General features: G+C 36.4%; 1 protein-coding gene across 1 annotated transcript; it reads left to right on the top strand.

The window, feature by feature from the left end:
- Positions 1 to 1,921: 1,921 nt before the first annotated feature.
- LOC132096014 (ras-related protein Rab-31-like) lies at positions 1,922 to 8,976 on the top strand. Its single transcript, XM_059501126.1, has 7 exons — positions 1,922 to 2,140; positions 3,058 to 3,137; positions 5,111 to 5,192; positions 6,047 to 6,118; positions 7,127 to 7,233; positions 7,878 to 7,987; positions 8,259 to 8,976. Exons 1-7 carry the CDS (start codon positions 2,105 to 2,107, stop codon positions 8,354 to 8,356), a joined length of 585 nt encoding a protein of 194 aa, XP_059357109.1. The 5' UTR covers positions 1,922 to 2,104; the 3' UTR covers positions 8,357 to 8,976.
- Positions 8,977 to 16,096: the final 7,120 nt, after the last annotated feature.

Here is a 16,096-nt window from a genome sequence, read left to right on the forward strand (position 1 = left end):
CACGCTATGTTTTTTCAAACAAATTTCGTAAAGCACAAGAATATTTTTGATCAGTGATGAAGTTTGAGGGCTTATTATGGGAGACGTTCAGGTGATCAGAATCAAAGAAAAGATATTGCATGAATAAAATGATTCTTATATTTGAAAGAAAGCTTCATTTTCTTTCTGCATAATATCTTATTTTTCTTTTGATTTGTGGTGAAACAAGAACACCTTTTTTCTGCTCCTGAAGTTTTGGCAGAGTTATTACAGATGTTCTGAAACACTGATCGATTGTCATTTTGGAAACTTGCTCTAGATTGTCACCAATTCTTTATTTTTTTTTACTACTAATATTCTCTGTTTCATTTTATTGTGTGATTTATAATTTTTTTGTCTAAAGTGCTTGTTGAAGTGTACTACTGGATTTTTGTATATTCTTATTCTCTTTCAGATATAACACATTTCCTCCCTCATTTTGCTTTTGGTTTGTTTTTTTATTTTACTTTCTTGTCATGCTGTCAAGTTGCATTTCAGAAATCCTGTATGATTCTAATCCAAGCTATTGACAGACTGTTTGTCAACTACATCGTATGTGTGAAAAAAAGAAAGGAAAAAAAAGAAAGAAAAGCTCTTATTTCCCCCCAGATTTCTCTCTGTTAGAACTGATCTCAAAGAGATACACACCTGCTCATCTACTTTTGGAAATGATAGTTTTTCATATTATAAACAAAGCTTTTGTAGCCCATGATCATTGCGGACAAAATGCTGCCATCTAAAATAAAATGATAGGTTGGACATTAATTCAAGTCTGAAGATTTTTGACTGGAACACAGAATATGAAGGTGAAGATCATGCTGCTGTGATTAGTGTTACCACAGTTGCATGATAATGACAATTATGATAATAGCAAAATATCTGTTATTTATTCAATGATTCGTGTTACATTAGTAATTTTATTATTATTATTATTATTATATTAGTATAACTAATATAATTATAATAAAAAAAACTAATGTAACACGAATCATTGAATAAATAACAGATATTTTGCTATTCATTATCATAATTGTCATTATCATGCAAATTCATATGCAATAACACAAGAAAATGAATGCTGTTTAAATCACAGTATGATTAGATGGTCTTAGATTTCAAGCTCCAGACTTTGTATCCAGAGGTTACCTTGTGTTAAATAAGACCACATACCTGTCTGTCCATAACTGTGGTAACACTAATCACAGCAGCAGCATGATCTTCATCTTCATATGGGTTTATAAAGTATCCACATTAATTATGCATTAATCCATCAAGTTAAAATGTGACCATGGACCACAAAATCAGTCTTAAGTCGCTGGGGTATATTTGTAGCAATAGCCAAAAAATATAGCCCATTGTATGAGTCAAAATGATTGATTTTTCTTAAATGAAAAAAATCATTAGGATATTAAGTAAAGATCTTGTTCCATAAAGATATTATGTAAATGTCCTAAGAACTTGCTAAGAACTTCATTTGGACAAATTTAAAGGTGATTTTCTCAGTATTTCGATTTTTTTCTTTCTGCACCCTCAGATTGCAGATTTTCAAATAGTTGTATCTCAGCCAAATACTGTCCTATCCAAACAAACATACCATAAATAAATAAAATAGCCCCTTATGACTGGTTTTGTGTTATATAAATAAAACAAAATTAAATGATTGAAATAAAGTTAATCTCTAATTCAATTGAAACATTGATCAGTAAGAGACGTATACAGTAAAAACTTAGGCCTTGGTGTACAGACAGACAGATAGGTAGATAGATAGACAGACTAAAAAGATGAAAAAATAAAATCATATGCAAATAACAGTAATGAAGAGCATACATTTGTTCAATTCACACTGTTTTATTATTATAATTTAGATTATTTGAACACTCTCTTTGAGGCGTGGTTTATGTCACGTGATGTGAGTGACAGCTCGGTCGAAATATTCTCCAGTCGGTTTCCGTTAGCTTTGGGAAGAGATGGTCAGAGTTTGTGTTTTACGGATGAACAGTCCGCTGGCACCGTGATGGATGAGAGTCGACAAAACAATACAGGAGACTGCTAAAATAATGTTTCAGCTGCCCTAACGTGCTTTCCAATGGCCATCAGGGAACTAAAAGTGTGTCTGCTCGGGGTGAGTTGAGATTCCTCCGTCTGCGGCTTCAGGATCATCGACACAAACACACCGACTGACTGGAACTCCTTATTTCTGAGTCCTTTTCTCATAACTCAACACGCACCGTCACGAAGTTCCTCTTTCAGTCATGTGAACCATCGTGATTTGTATATACAATATCGTCGGGTGTTTTATAAGAGAGCTGGAGCTAAAGCTGGACGTGGTTTCGCATAAATTCATTCTTTTGGAATGTTTGCGGCCATGACGTCACCGCCGGCTGTGTTCGAAATGGAATTCTAGCGCGCTGCGCTCTTCACATTGCGCAGTATATACTGCGTGTTGCATATTATTTAAAATGAACAGAAGAAAATACTACCATACTACTCTCTGACTGTGTCTGCACTATGTATACTGTGCATAGATTTTCTTTTTACATTGAATACCCAAGCTGTAACTAACTGTGATTTAAAGGTCTTAATGACTTATCGATTGAAATTAACCTAAAGTTAAGACGTTTTATGCAAAGTTGGATTTAAAATGCATTCCAAGTTGATAACCAATGTGATTAAAGCAAACATGATATAATAAAACCAAATAACAAAAATGCAGCATACAAAAGTTCAAAACACTTGTTCACTAGAAACTGATGTTAAGTGCTTTGTGGATATGATATTTTGTAAAGCATGCTGTGTGTTATGGCAAAAGTATGGCATCCAGGTATTTTATACATGCATACATTTCTATTCCATACAGTGTACAGTATGCATACTTCAGAAGTTACATACTGAAAAAAAACTTGAAATCTCTAATTCTTAATTTCCACATCATTTTATGTAGTTTTATGATAGTCACACACCGAAAGACATGTAAACATTGATCATTGGTCGTATATTTCATATAATGTTTCAGTGCTTTTGTTTTTCTCATAATCACAGGACACGGGTGTGGGGAAATCAAGTATCGTGTGTCGATTCGTTCAAGATCACTTTGACCACAACATCAGTCCAACGATAGGGTAGGTGCATCTGGTGAGGTGAAGAAATCACATCTGGAAGAGGAAGAATGTGTGCCTAAATATACCTTCATGAGTCAAACCAACAGTTTTAAACAGCTGACTCCGAGTCAGTTCAGTTGTTTCCTCTCAGTTTTGTTTACATCAGCACATGCTGATTTTCTCGGTTAGGTTACTCATTACACTTGGATAGAAGAATATTTTTAGCTTTGCACCATTTTTATTTAAACTCTTTTTTTCTTTCATATTTTAGTCACTGTGACTGCGAGATAATTTCCTGCTTAAATGAAGACTGTATTACACAGTTTATATACATGTATACTATAAAAAATAAATTCATACAACCCGAATTCCGGAAAAGTTGGGACGTTTTTTAAATTTGAATAAAATGAAAACTAAAAGACTTTCAAATCACATGAGCCAATATTTTATTCACAATAGAACATAGATAACATAGCAAATGTTTAAACTGAGAAAGTTTACAATTTTATGCACAAAATGAGCTCATTTCAATTTTGATTTCTGCTACAGGTCTCAAAATAGTTGGGACGGGGCATGTTTACCATGGTGTAGCATCTCCTTTTCTTTTCAAAACAGTTTGAAGACGTCTGGGCATTGAGGCTATGAGTTGCTGGAGTTTTGCTGTTGGAATTTGGTCCCATTCTTGCCTTATATAGATTCCCAGCTGCTGAAGAGTTCGTGGTCGTCTTTGACGTATTTTTCGTTTAATGATGCGCCAAATGTTCTCTATAGGTGAAAGATCTGGACTGCAGGCAGGCCAGGTTAGCACCCGGACTCTTCTACGACGAAGCCATGCTGTTGTTATAGCTGCAGTATGTGGTTTTGCATTGTCCTGCTGAAATAAACAAGGCCTTCCCTGAAATAGACGTTGTTTGGAGGGAAGCATATGTTGCTCTAAAACCTTTATATACCTTTCAGCATTCACAGAGCCTTCCAAAACATGCAAGCTGCCCATACCGTATGCACTTATGCACCCCCATACCATCAGAGATGCTGGCTTTTGAACTGAACACTGATAACATGCTGGAAGGTCTCCCTCCTCTTTAGCCCGGAGGACACGGCGTCCGTGATTTCCAACAAGAATGTCAAATTTGGACTCGTCTGACCATAAAACACTATTCCACTTTGAAATAGTCCATTTTAAATGAGCCTTGGCCCACAGGACACGACGGCGCTTCTGGACCATGTTCACATATGGCTTCCTTTTTGCATGATAGAGCTTTAGTTGGCATCTGCTGATGGCACGGCGGATTGTGTTTACCGACAGTGGTTTCTGAAAGTATTCCTGGGCCCATTTAGTAATGTCATTGACACAATCATGCCGATGAGTGATGCAGTGTCGTCTGAGAGCCCGAAGACCACGGGCATCCAATAAAGGTCTCCGGCCTTGTCCCTTACGCACAGAGATTTCTCCAGTTTCTCTGAATCTTTTGATGATGTTATGCACTGTAGATGATGAGATTTGCAAAGCCTTTGCAATTTGACGTTGAGGAACATTGATTTTAAAGTTTTCCACAATTTTTTTACGCAGTCTTTCACAGATTGGAGAGCCTCTGCCCATCTTTACTTCTGAGAGACTCTGCTTCTCTAAGACAAAGCTTTTATAGCTAATCATGCTACAGACCTGATATCAATTAACTTAATTAATCACTAGATGTTCTCCCAGCTGAATCTTTTCAAAACTGCTTGCATTTTTAGCCATTTGTTGCCCCCGTGCCAACTTTTTTGAGACCCGTAGCAGGCATTAAATTTTAAATGAGCTAATTAAGTGGATAAAAGTGTAAAATTTCTCAGTTTAACATTTGCTACGTTATCTATGTTCTATTGTGAATAAAATATTGGCTCATGTGATTTGAAATTCCTTTAGTTTTCATTTTATTCAAATTTAAAAAACGTCCCAACTTTTCCGGAATTCAGGTTGTATGTTTATCATGATAATTTAATCTGTTTTTCAGTGCATCTTTTTTAACTAAGACTGTCCCCTGTGGAAATGAACTTCACAAGTTTCTGATTTGGGACACCGCGGGGCAGGAACGAGTGAGTGAATTTTATTTTGTTTTATTCATTTAGAAATTGAAGTTTAGGTATATGTATCTTTTATGAACCTTTTACTTATGTATGTGTTTGTTCATTTTTGTTTAATCTGAGACAGTCTTTTTCTTCCTAATTCTGTATGAATCTCATGCAACCTGAACAGAGTTTATTAGCTAAAAAAACTATATCCCATGATTCCGTAGCATACAGCTTCTGTTTTCCACCCACATATATACACACACACAGGTTTGGGTTCCTGACAGTGTATCTGTGCCCCTTAACACCCAGCCTAAATCAATAGTTCAGAAAGGAAAATTCTCTTATTTCTGTTTGGAACATCTTGTGAGTAAATGATGACAAAAGTTTATTTTTTGGATGAACTCTCCCTTTAACACAAGATTAAAGGATGCCAGAAGATTCTAAGTCAACCCTGTGGCACAGTTGACATCACAGTTATTTAGAGAAATCACATTTCATTTCCAACACACACACAGAGTTAAGAGTTCACTGTAGGTGTGACTCATCGGGTGTGTGTGAGTTTGGGAAGTGCTGGCAAGACTTTGTGTTCACGTTTGTATGTCCAATATTACTGTCTGTTCAGATCACTCGGAAAATATGTGTCTCCTTTTGAACTCGACATCATCTTCTTTATAGCACACATATAAGTCATCCTAATATGCTTTATTAAAACAATACTACAGGAGCTAATTTTAATCTAAAACTTGATAGAAGTCTCTAACCCCATGTAAGAGCAAAAGTAATAGAGATGCTTGCCTTATTTAAAATATAATCACCAAAATGAACATTTTAATCTTTAAAAGCTCCCAACATTGACAGTGTATGTTATTTTTCTGCAGTTTCATTCGTTGGCTCCCATGTATTACAGGGGCTCTGCAGCAGCCGTCATTGTGTACGACATCACAAAGCTTGTAAGTTATATTATAGTATGTTTGCGCAATTCATTTTCAAGTTGCTTCTATTTCAAAACCATGTGTTTAAGGTGCAGTACACTGAAATGTGTAATTTTGATTAATTTCATGTGTATTTGTTTATAATCGTGGAAGGAATTAAGAAGTTTTGAAAGAACAATCACAATTGAGATTCTTTGTTTCTCAGAAAGCAATGGGATTGAATGAGACATTAAACTGATTTCGCATCAATGTCTCAAACTGTGCTCAAACTTTTCAAAACAAAGGTCAGAGATATCAGTATGAATATTTCTCTTCAAATTCATCCAAGATCAAATAATCTGAGCTGCTTTCCACGTTTTATAACTGGAATCAGTTCATAGCTCTGTACTCTTACGGGATGACAATTACTGATGCATTGGTGTCTATTTCATTTGATCTCCTGTGGAATATCAGGGGCTGTTTACATGACAGCGTTTTCAGCCAAAAACGGGCATTTTGACTGTTCGTTTACATGAAAACAGCGTTTTGGGGACTGAAAACGCATATTTTTGAAAACAGGTTTCAAAGTCTTTTTAAAAACGGCACTGTTATCGTTTCTGTGTAAACACCCAATACAGGAATCTTTGAAAACGATGACATCATGGGCGTGTGCAGTACCAGTTAAGTATGTAGACGTGTACATGTATGTGTCGATTTTAAAAGCAAGTGTGAACAAACATTCACAACAATGGTGGAGTACATGGTACTGTTGTTGCTGCTCAAGAGTTTGCTAACACTTCTTCAGCAAAGTGTGGATTTACTTCACCAATATTACAACCAATAGTCATGTAATTGTTTCTGATTTCTGTTTCGTATTGTTTACTAAGAAGATGACAGTGCCAACTACTGGCCTGGATTATGTTTTTGGCCATTGCATCCTTGTCGTGTAAACATAGCATCAGAGCATCTGAGACAAAGTTGATACTTAAATGAAATGTACAGTATTTTGAAGCTCCATGTGTTTTGTGATGTGTCTGGTTTCTGAAGGACTCTTTCCAGACGTTGAAGAAGTGGGTGAAGGAGCTGAAGGAACACGGGCCGGAGGATATAGTCGTGGCTATAGCAGGAAATAAAACTGATCTGGGTGATATCAGGTTAAAAAAAAACTTCCTCTTTCTGAAAATGCGTTATACTCTCTAAAGTTTCTTTCCAAAACCTGCAGCTGCTCAGCTTACATTTTCATATTTGTTATGTGATCATTTTACCTGAAGTCGACATGAAATCAAAATAGCATATAGCATAGCTGATCAAATTCATCAAAATGTTCATAACTAATGTTCACAACTTCATAAATAAAACATAATAATTTGCTATCCAGCCAGTTCCTAAAGCATAAACACAAGTCCTGCTTTCACATTGTGGTGGTAAAAGATGGCCTTCGAATGCTGTTCCACTTTAGTTGTGATTATTATAGAGGGTTTTTGTTGACATTTTTCACTTCTGAGAAACTTGGACTCACCATCATCTCAATGGCAGCAAACTGATCCTTCAAGACCGTGTCACTGTTAATTCAGCAATTTCCATTTAGAAATTTTGAATCACTTTTCCCAGCTCTCTGCCTTTGTGTCTGTTTAACTATTCGACATTTGCAGGCAGTCCAGTGCTCATTTACCAAAATCCCCCCTGATGTTTGTTTCACCCGTCCTCAATTGAACACCTTCCTCAGGCTAAGCAAATACTCAATGATTTCTGAGTGAGCTGATTGTTTACTAATATTCAATGGGGTTCTTTATTTTAGGGAAGTTCCAACTAAAGAGGCAAAAGATTTTGCTGAGTCCATTGCAGCCATATTTATGGAGACCAGTGCCAGAAATGCAGTAAACATAGAAGAGCTGTTTCAGAAAATCAGTAAGTATCACCAAGACTAGTCAAGTCTCCACTCTACATCCGGCCCACTGTAGCAAACCCAAACACTACAGCGTATAGTGATTTGTCGCATCTTCTCCCTCAAGTCAGTATGGATGTTTATTTCTTGCATATTAAGTTTGCATCTTTTTCCCCTGAATTTTTAAGCAGAATTCAGAGAAAAAAAAGTCAAAACTGCAAAAATAAAATAATAATTGAACAGTGTTTTTGAGCTAGTGGTGAGATAATTGTTCATGTTCTCACCTCTGTGTAGGTCGACAGATTCCTCCGCTGCAGAACACAGACGCTGACAGCCACGAGTCCTTTAAACTGACACGGCAGCCTCCTCCCTCCAGCAGACGCTGCTGTTAGACATCCATCCATCCATCCGCAAGTCACTACAAACACCCTGCAGCATGACTTCCTGTGGTACTTGACCCATGCGATACGTAGATGAGGATCACAGTACACACAAATCAATGTGTGTTAATGTAGGAGTCTATTAGTCTGATGTGGATACGGTCACATGACTGATAGACACATAATGCAGTAGGAAACACAGCAAATCTGCCTCTGAACCATTTTGTACCAAGTCAGAATAGTTTCTGAATATCGTTTTGATGCTGAGCAACTCTTGAGACATGAGTTATCTCAACATGGAATAATTTTCTTATCAAGTCTTTTTAAATGCAGCACAAATTTGTGACAAATAGAAATGCTAGTAGTTAGCCCAAAGTTTAGACAAGAACAAGTGCCTTAGAAAATGCCATTTTTATGTTTGGCATTGCCGCTTTGATTCATAAAAACAATAGTTTTAATAGGTTACTTCTAATCTGGCTTTGAACGGTTACGATGACATAGGATCTGATGAAGCCTAGATGAAAGATTGACATTCGCAAATGTGTTGGTCACACTTTATATTACAGTGTTCATTGTATTATGTATTTACATACCACTACTGCTTCATACTAATAAACCGTGTGTCTAATATGCCATTTTTGTAAAGCTGTGTGTAATTGCACATTGTTTTTATTTCAATAATTTTAATTAATTATACGGACACTGTAAAATAAAGTGTTGTCAATTTATTCATTCTTAAAATAAATAAAGGTTAAAACTGGTTATTTGTAAAAAATACCTTTATTAAATGAAAATGTGTGGAAATCAGCCACCAGGGGGCACAACTGGCTTTAAAGTGTACACATGTTTTGTTAGTTCTTCTGCAAACCTCTGCTTACCTGTTGCTTTCAATATTGAAAAGCCTCAACTGTCCATATTCTCCCCACTAAAATTTCTGAGGTTGGGGATTTTTTTCAATTTGGAACCGAGAAAATGCCGTTCATCTGTTAAACAGGTACACTTGTTATCTGGTCAGATAGTTTGCAAGTAAAACAAACCATCACTAGGTTAATTTCCCCATAAAGTTTAAACACCGATTCAGTGGCACTTTCTCTCAGCCAGTGGCGTGAGTTACAGGAATTACAGGAATTCGACTGATCTGTGGAACATGGGGATCGTGCTGATGGTTGGGTCATTATTTTTGCAATTCCATTTGGTGACACTAGTGCTTCAGAAATTACACACTTCACCTTTAAGGCTTAAAGCATAAAAGCAGGGTAATTGTGCACTCTTATATAACCAGCCTACCTTGGTGTGGTCGTGAGTGGATTGATTGCCTGTCCTGTGCAGTATTTTTTTAATTTAGTAATCAGAATGATCTTTTCTGTCAGTCACACGCAGCACTGGTTCTGCTCTAACAGTTTAGATTTTTTGTTCATAAATCATGGCAGTCATTATTGACAAAGCGTCACATGTAATTTAACATTTAATATATCTATCTAATTATTTCTAAGTTAGAAAGACTAAAAGTTGGTGTGAATCCACATGGATGCCTTAACGTAGCAAATTCAGTCTGAATCATAACAGAGCTAGACGAGATCTAGTGATAATGGTCCTTTTCAGTTAAACATTTTGTACATAACTTTATGTTTGTATTTTTAAGTCTACCTTTTCTTAGTTAACTTAATGTTTCCATTATGTGATATAACAATGGTATCAAACACATTTTGTACCAGAAGTCATCAATAAACTACAAATGCAGTATGCAGATGTTTGCTTGAAATATTATTGCATATTTTCTTCTTATTTAATTGTTTTTATTGATGAGTATTCATACAGATTTGGACAGTGCTGAAGATGTAACAGTTTTGGGAGATAAAAGTTTTTTAGTGCGGTGGTCATATCTAAATGTTACAGTACGACCGGTTTTATAAATCTCAAAGGAGCAATTAAGCACATAGGCAGCTACAGCTGTCCAATTTTTTCTTCTTTAAGTGAACTACGGGTCTAAACTTTTCGGCACTGTTACTGTATCTCAGCAGTAGACTTTCCAGAGCCTGGTTCAGTTAAGTGGGTTTTTTGATTTTCTCAGTGTGGTGTTTGGAACTGGTACCATTTGAACATTTTAATAGTGTTGTGGACGCTTTTTAAAAACAACATGAAATAGCATTTGCAACACATTCCTCTTAACCTGTCAGTCAGAAGTTTGGACAAACTTGACTGAACTGATATTTTGCATTTTCCTAAAACCTTTGAAGTAAGTTTTGCAGAAATAGACAATGTATGTACTGTATGTACGTATATACACTATTATTCAAAATTTGGGGTTTTGAAAGAAGCTCATCAAGGCTGCATTTATTTAATCAATAGTACATTAAAACTGGTAATATTGTGAAAAATAAAAACTTAACTTTGACAGCATAAACGTGAAAATCATGAACTTTTCTGCAGCTTTCTACTGGTACATCATTCAGGGTTTCTTTGAGGTGAATGGTATTTTAATCACACCATTAGGGGTTACCTCAGGGTTCAGTGCTTGGTACTCATCTCTTTACAATTTCCACAAACATTATTGGCTCCTTGTACATTATTTTTTACTGCTGCACTGACAACAAAAAATTCTACTTATTTTTTTGCACCTTATGGTTGCTAGAGTGTTTTGAGTGGTTGCCAGTTGGTTGCTTACTGACCCAAGTCAAAATATATATGAAATTCTAATATGGCTCAGCTCCCTTCTTTAAAGCTTCTGGGACTTTTCCTGTTTTACCATCTGCCAGTTGGAAATGGTAAGTCCAAACCTCAGAAAACTAATTGCACACCTAAGCAAACTGTACAATTTGAGGTTTCATGTTTTTAACACAAATTGTGTGGCATGGAACAAACAATCAACAGGAAAGATTTTAGGCTTAGTAAGTGCCCCTTATTAAGACTCTTTTACCATCTTGTTTGTCACATCACAGTAGAAGACAACCAACTATTTTCTCTTATACACTCTTATAAATAAAGCTTCTTTATTGACATCTATGGTTCCATGAAGAAGCTCTAACAACGATGGAATCTTTCCATTCTGTCTTTTTAGTTGAAAGGGTTATTTAGAATGTTAATGTTATGCAAAAAATGGTTCTTTTAAGACTTGTTCACTGCAAAGTGTGGTATCTAAATTGCACCAATGGGGAACCTCAGGGTTCGGTGCTTGGTCCTCTTCTCTTTGCAATGTCCAAACAGATCACTGGGTCTCAGGCACATGAATTTATACATATTACTTGTGCACTGACAACGTAAAACTTGTTCTTTTAGCACCCTGCTATAAGGTTGCTAGTGTGTTTTTAATGGCTGCTTACCGACCCAAGTCAAAGTCTATATATGTATTTCCTTATACGTGCTTATGGTTCCATGAAGAAGCTTTAACAGCCATGAATTCTTTAACATTCATGTTTTATAGTAGAAAGGTTCTTTAGATTGTTTATTTTCATTCTGATTTTCTGGGCTGTGATATTGTGTTTGCGACATCTGCTGGGTCAGAGCTGTGTCAAGCACAACTCGATCCGATGTTCAAGTATTGTTTTGATTAGGAACCTTTGGAAAGCCCCTGAAAAGAAAGGAAATGGAACAATGTCTCTTACTCTTCTTGCTTCCTATTGCTTCTGCCATGAAAATAAAGGCTTTTGTTCTGTGCAGATTACTCCTTAAGCTCAGCTACCTCTCTGGCTGACCCCGCAGACCCTCTTTCATCTCAGGTAAAACAGCTGTAATACCAGAGTGACCTTTGTGATGGCTAGAAGTGATGCAGGTTTTCTTTGCCGGTGGGTGTTTGTGACAGGTTGACGTTGGGGTTTATTACGCTCGTCTCCACACTTCTTGTGTCTAACAGATCCACGTGCGGACGCCCACTGCCTGCCTGGACTTTCTCGCTGATGAGACAAGTGGGCAATTCAAGAGAGGAGAGCAGAACAAAATAACTTGTGGGCAAATGTCAGTAAATCTTGTAGCCTGCATCACCATGGGAACGAGCTGGGAAGAGACAACAACAGCGACGGTGTCGGACCGGGAAGCAGGTTTTTTACTGCTCCGTGTCTGCTGTTTCCTGAGATGATCTTTTTATTCTTTCACAGAGGTTCAGATGTTATTGTCATGCATGCTTTGACTATTTTTCTACCTCACAAAGCACCTGGAAAATGGCTCTATTTTAGTCGGAGCCATGCTTTTAGAAGAATCTCACTTAATGAGTGTAATTTTGAGTCTTCGCACACCGGCATGAATGGATGTTAATATAGCATTGTGTGCCATATGGCAGTAATCATTTCATCTCTGTCATTGCAAGCATGTTCTGTAGATGTATGCGGAAGCAAAGGTTTTTCGTCTCCTGCTCCCAGAGTTCAACTGGGTTCAGTAAGTGTGAGAATAACCCGACAGAGATCATTAGACCTGTTGTTTACGCTGCTTGTTAAAATATCATACCGTGACATTTGCTCAAACATGTTCGGTGGCTCCTGCTCTTGTTAAAATAAAAGTTCCCAAATGAGGAGAGCAAGTTCCCATGATGCCTCCTGTAAATCAGTGGTCAGTGTTTTTGTCTTAAACAACACTGAATTTGAAGGTATATACATTAATGTTTCCTGTTATGTTAAAAGTTTGATAAAGCGGCTTGTTTTTGAGCTTTTTTATTTATAGAAACTTGTGTCAGTACATATTAAATTAAGCACAGCTATTTTTGTGTTTCTAGAATTTTGAATAAAACAGTAGTTCATAATAATTACTATTATTAATGAAGTAAGATGATGGTTATTTAATTAGATTTTTTTCATATATGGTAAAATCGCATTAGCAAATAAATGCAATTGTCCACAAAACAAAATTCAAGCATTTAAACACAGGCCTTTAGATCATTTTTAAAGTTTATAATAGATTCAGACTTATAAATATTAGAACAGATTTAGTCCAACCTAGAGATGACAGAGAAAACTGGCTTTAGATTCTAATAAAATTTTTATGCATTTTTTTTGTGTGTGTGTTCTGAAGTATTTCTTTAAATGTTTTCAGTGATATCACTGCAAAGGGGCAGCAAAAACTATAAAAAAAACTTTTCCTGCACAAAGAAAGTGTAAAAACATGACAATGACAAAGAAGAATTGGTCTGAAGCCATTACCCTCTCTGTGATGATACACTTTAGATCTGTAAACACTATCATCAGCGCAGAATGGGCCGCAGTTGGACACCAGCTTTTGTTATGCCACATTTAAAGTGGATGATTATCTCAGTTGTGTATAATACTTTCTGCAGACAAAAGTACAGTCTATAATTAATATCTAAACCCCCCTCATTGTTTCATAGAGAGATACTGTGGGCAAAGCCACCAACCGGCTTTTGCAAGCTCATCTGTGCATGATGAAGACATTTTAGATGATGGAATAGAAATGAAAGCGTAAATTGTGTGACAGTAGCTCTGCCCATGATGCATCCTGGGAAATCAGAGTGAATGTGATCAACGCTGTACTTTCATAGCCATAATGCTCCTCACCTCTCCAGGCAATTAGTTAATTACATTTTAATGTTAAGCCCAGACAGCAGATGAGAGACGCCAGAGAGAGAGATGGAGAGAGGATAATAAAAACAGTATACCTGGGGATGTGGTGCTGAACACAATTTGTGTTTTTCGTTAAAAAGGAGAAAGACACATTTCTCTACTCAAGATCATTTAAATAGATGCATGTATTAATTACTCACATGGTTCTGAATTTCATTTTCTTTGTTTTGGTTGTTTTGTAGTGATTTTGATGAACAGTTTATGGGATAGTTCACCCAGAAATGAAAATGTACTCACCCTCAAGCCATCCAAGACATAAGTGTGTTTGTTTTTTCAACAGATTTATATAAATGTAGCATTCCAACACTTGCGCACCAACAGTGTGCAGTGAATGGGTGCCGTCAGAATGAGTGTTCAAACAGCTGATAAAAACATCACAGTAATCCACACCACTCCAGTCCATCAGTTAACATCTTGTGAAGCAAATAGCTTTGTGTTTTTTTAAGAAACAAATCCATCATTACTGTGTTTTAACTTAAAATACTAATTTCTGCCCAAAATACGAGTCCATAATCCATACTTCTTTCTGTGTAAAGTCTATCTCCTGTTATCCTCTCACATCGAAATCCATCCATAACTTTGTTTAGAACTGTTTTGGACTGTTTTAGCTCGTAAGCTGTGCTTGATTTGTGTGTATTTCTCTCCTGATTCAGACTATATGACTGGAGAAAGCAATATTATGGATAGAAGACTCGCATTTTAACTGGAAGCAACAGTTTGAACTTTAAAATTGTCTCAATTAATTTATTTATTACAGACATGCAGCTGGAGTGGTGTGGATTACTTGAGGATTATTGTGATGCTTTTATCAGCTGTTTGGACTCTCATTCTGACGGCACCCATTCAGTGCAAAGCATCCATTGGTGAGCAATTGATGCAGTGCTGAATTTCTCCAAATTTTAAAACTCATCTACATCTCGGATAGCCTGAAGGCATTTTCTTTCTTGTGTGATTTATTTCTTTAACTGAGCCAATATGTATTAATATAAATAATTCAGGATTTAAAAGATGTCATAATGTTTCGTTGTTTTTTCTTGACATGAGCTAGCCATACTTTTACATGCACAGACCTGAAAAGATTGTATGTCTGCTGTGACTTTAACATGTGCTTTCTCCAATCAGCTGACTTTTGGAAAAGTTGTCTGCTTTTGCATGAACAATATGGGTGTGCGTTTCCATAGTCCTCTCTCCAAGTTTCCAGGGAAACAGCAGATCAGAGAACAGCAAATCAAACACAATTATGCATCATCTCAGAGCATTATTTCATTCAAAACGCTTCTCTCTCACTGGCCAGCTATAAGATTACACCAATTGTGAATAAAAGACAAAAAAAGGTTTAATTGATGAAGCGCTTTGAACGGTGCCTGTTGCAGACCGCTCACAGTTATCCATGCATCATGATTTCCCTGACAGAGATGTGGTTTTCATGTATGAGAACACTGCCCATTTCTGATAGATTCAGTCATGCTATTTTCTGCTGTATGCATATTACAGTATGTGAAGTATGTAATGCCTATGATCCTTATTTATAAATGTATTGGACTGTTTTGGCTTGTAAACAGTGCTTGATCTCCTATAATTCACACAAGGTGATTTTTTTCTCACAGCTGGAGAAAGCAATATTATGCAAAGAAAGTTTTAGCTGAAATATTTTATCTGAAAGGAATGGTTTGAATTTAAAAAAAAAGAAGAAAAAAAACGTCTTGGGTTTGTTTCTTACAAACATTCAGCTTTCGGCTTCACAAGACATTAACTGATGTACTTGATGGTGTGGATTATTGTAATGTTTTTATCATTCTGACAGCACCCATTCACTGCAGAGGATCCACTTGGTGAGCAAGTGATGTAATTCTAAATTTGTTTGGATTTAGTTGGATGGCCATCAGGTAAGTAGCCTACGTTTCCAGAATTTTTTCTTTCTTTTATGAGCTAACCTAGTCAATATGTGCTCATTTACTGACTATTTTCATCTTTACTTTTTGCATATATTTTTTTATATAATGCAATGATATACATGTAGTATTTAGTAAGCAGTCTGTTCTGTTCCTGTTGCACTCCTTAAGTAGAAGGCAGTATACAGAAGGCTATAAACTAGTATTCATTCCGAACTCACTGACGGACTGCGAGTAATTCCAGAGTGGTGCGCGTTACCGCGCGCGCGCACGGTGCGCTATTAAAACCTCGAGTC

The sequence above is a fragment of the Carassius carassius genome, chromosome 20 (genome assembly GCF_963082965.1).
Source record: "Carassius carassius chromosome 20, fCarCar2.1, whole genome shotgun sequence".
Classification (NCBI taxonomy): Eukaryota; Metazoa; Chordata; class Actinopteri; order Cypriniformes; family Cyprinidae; genus Carassius; species Carassius carassius.

Excerpts from the sequence above, each read along its gene's own strand:
- LOC132096014 (XM_059501126.1), top strand. The coding sequence starts at position 2,105 with ATGGCCATCAGGGAACTAAAAGTGTGTCTGCTCGGG. Across the intron at positions 2,141-3,057 it reads TAAAAGTGTGTCTGCTCGGG|GACACGGGTGTGGGGAAATC; the intron begins GTGAGTTGAGAT and ends TCATAATCACAG. Across the intron at positions 7,988-8,258 it reads AGAGCTGTTTCAGAAAATCA|GTCGACAGATTCCTCCGCTG; the intron begins GTAAGTATCACC and ends ACCTCTGTGTAG.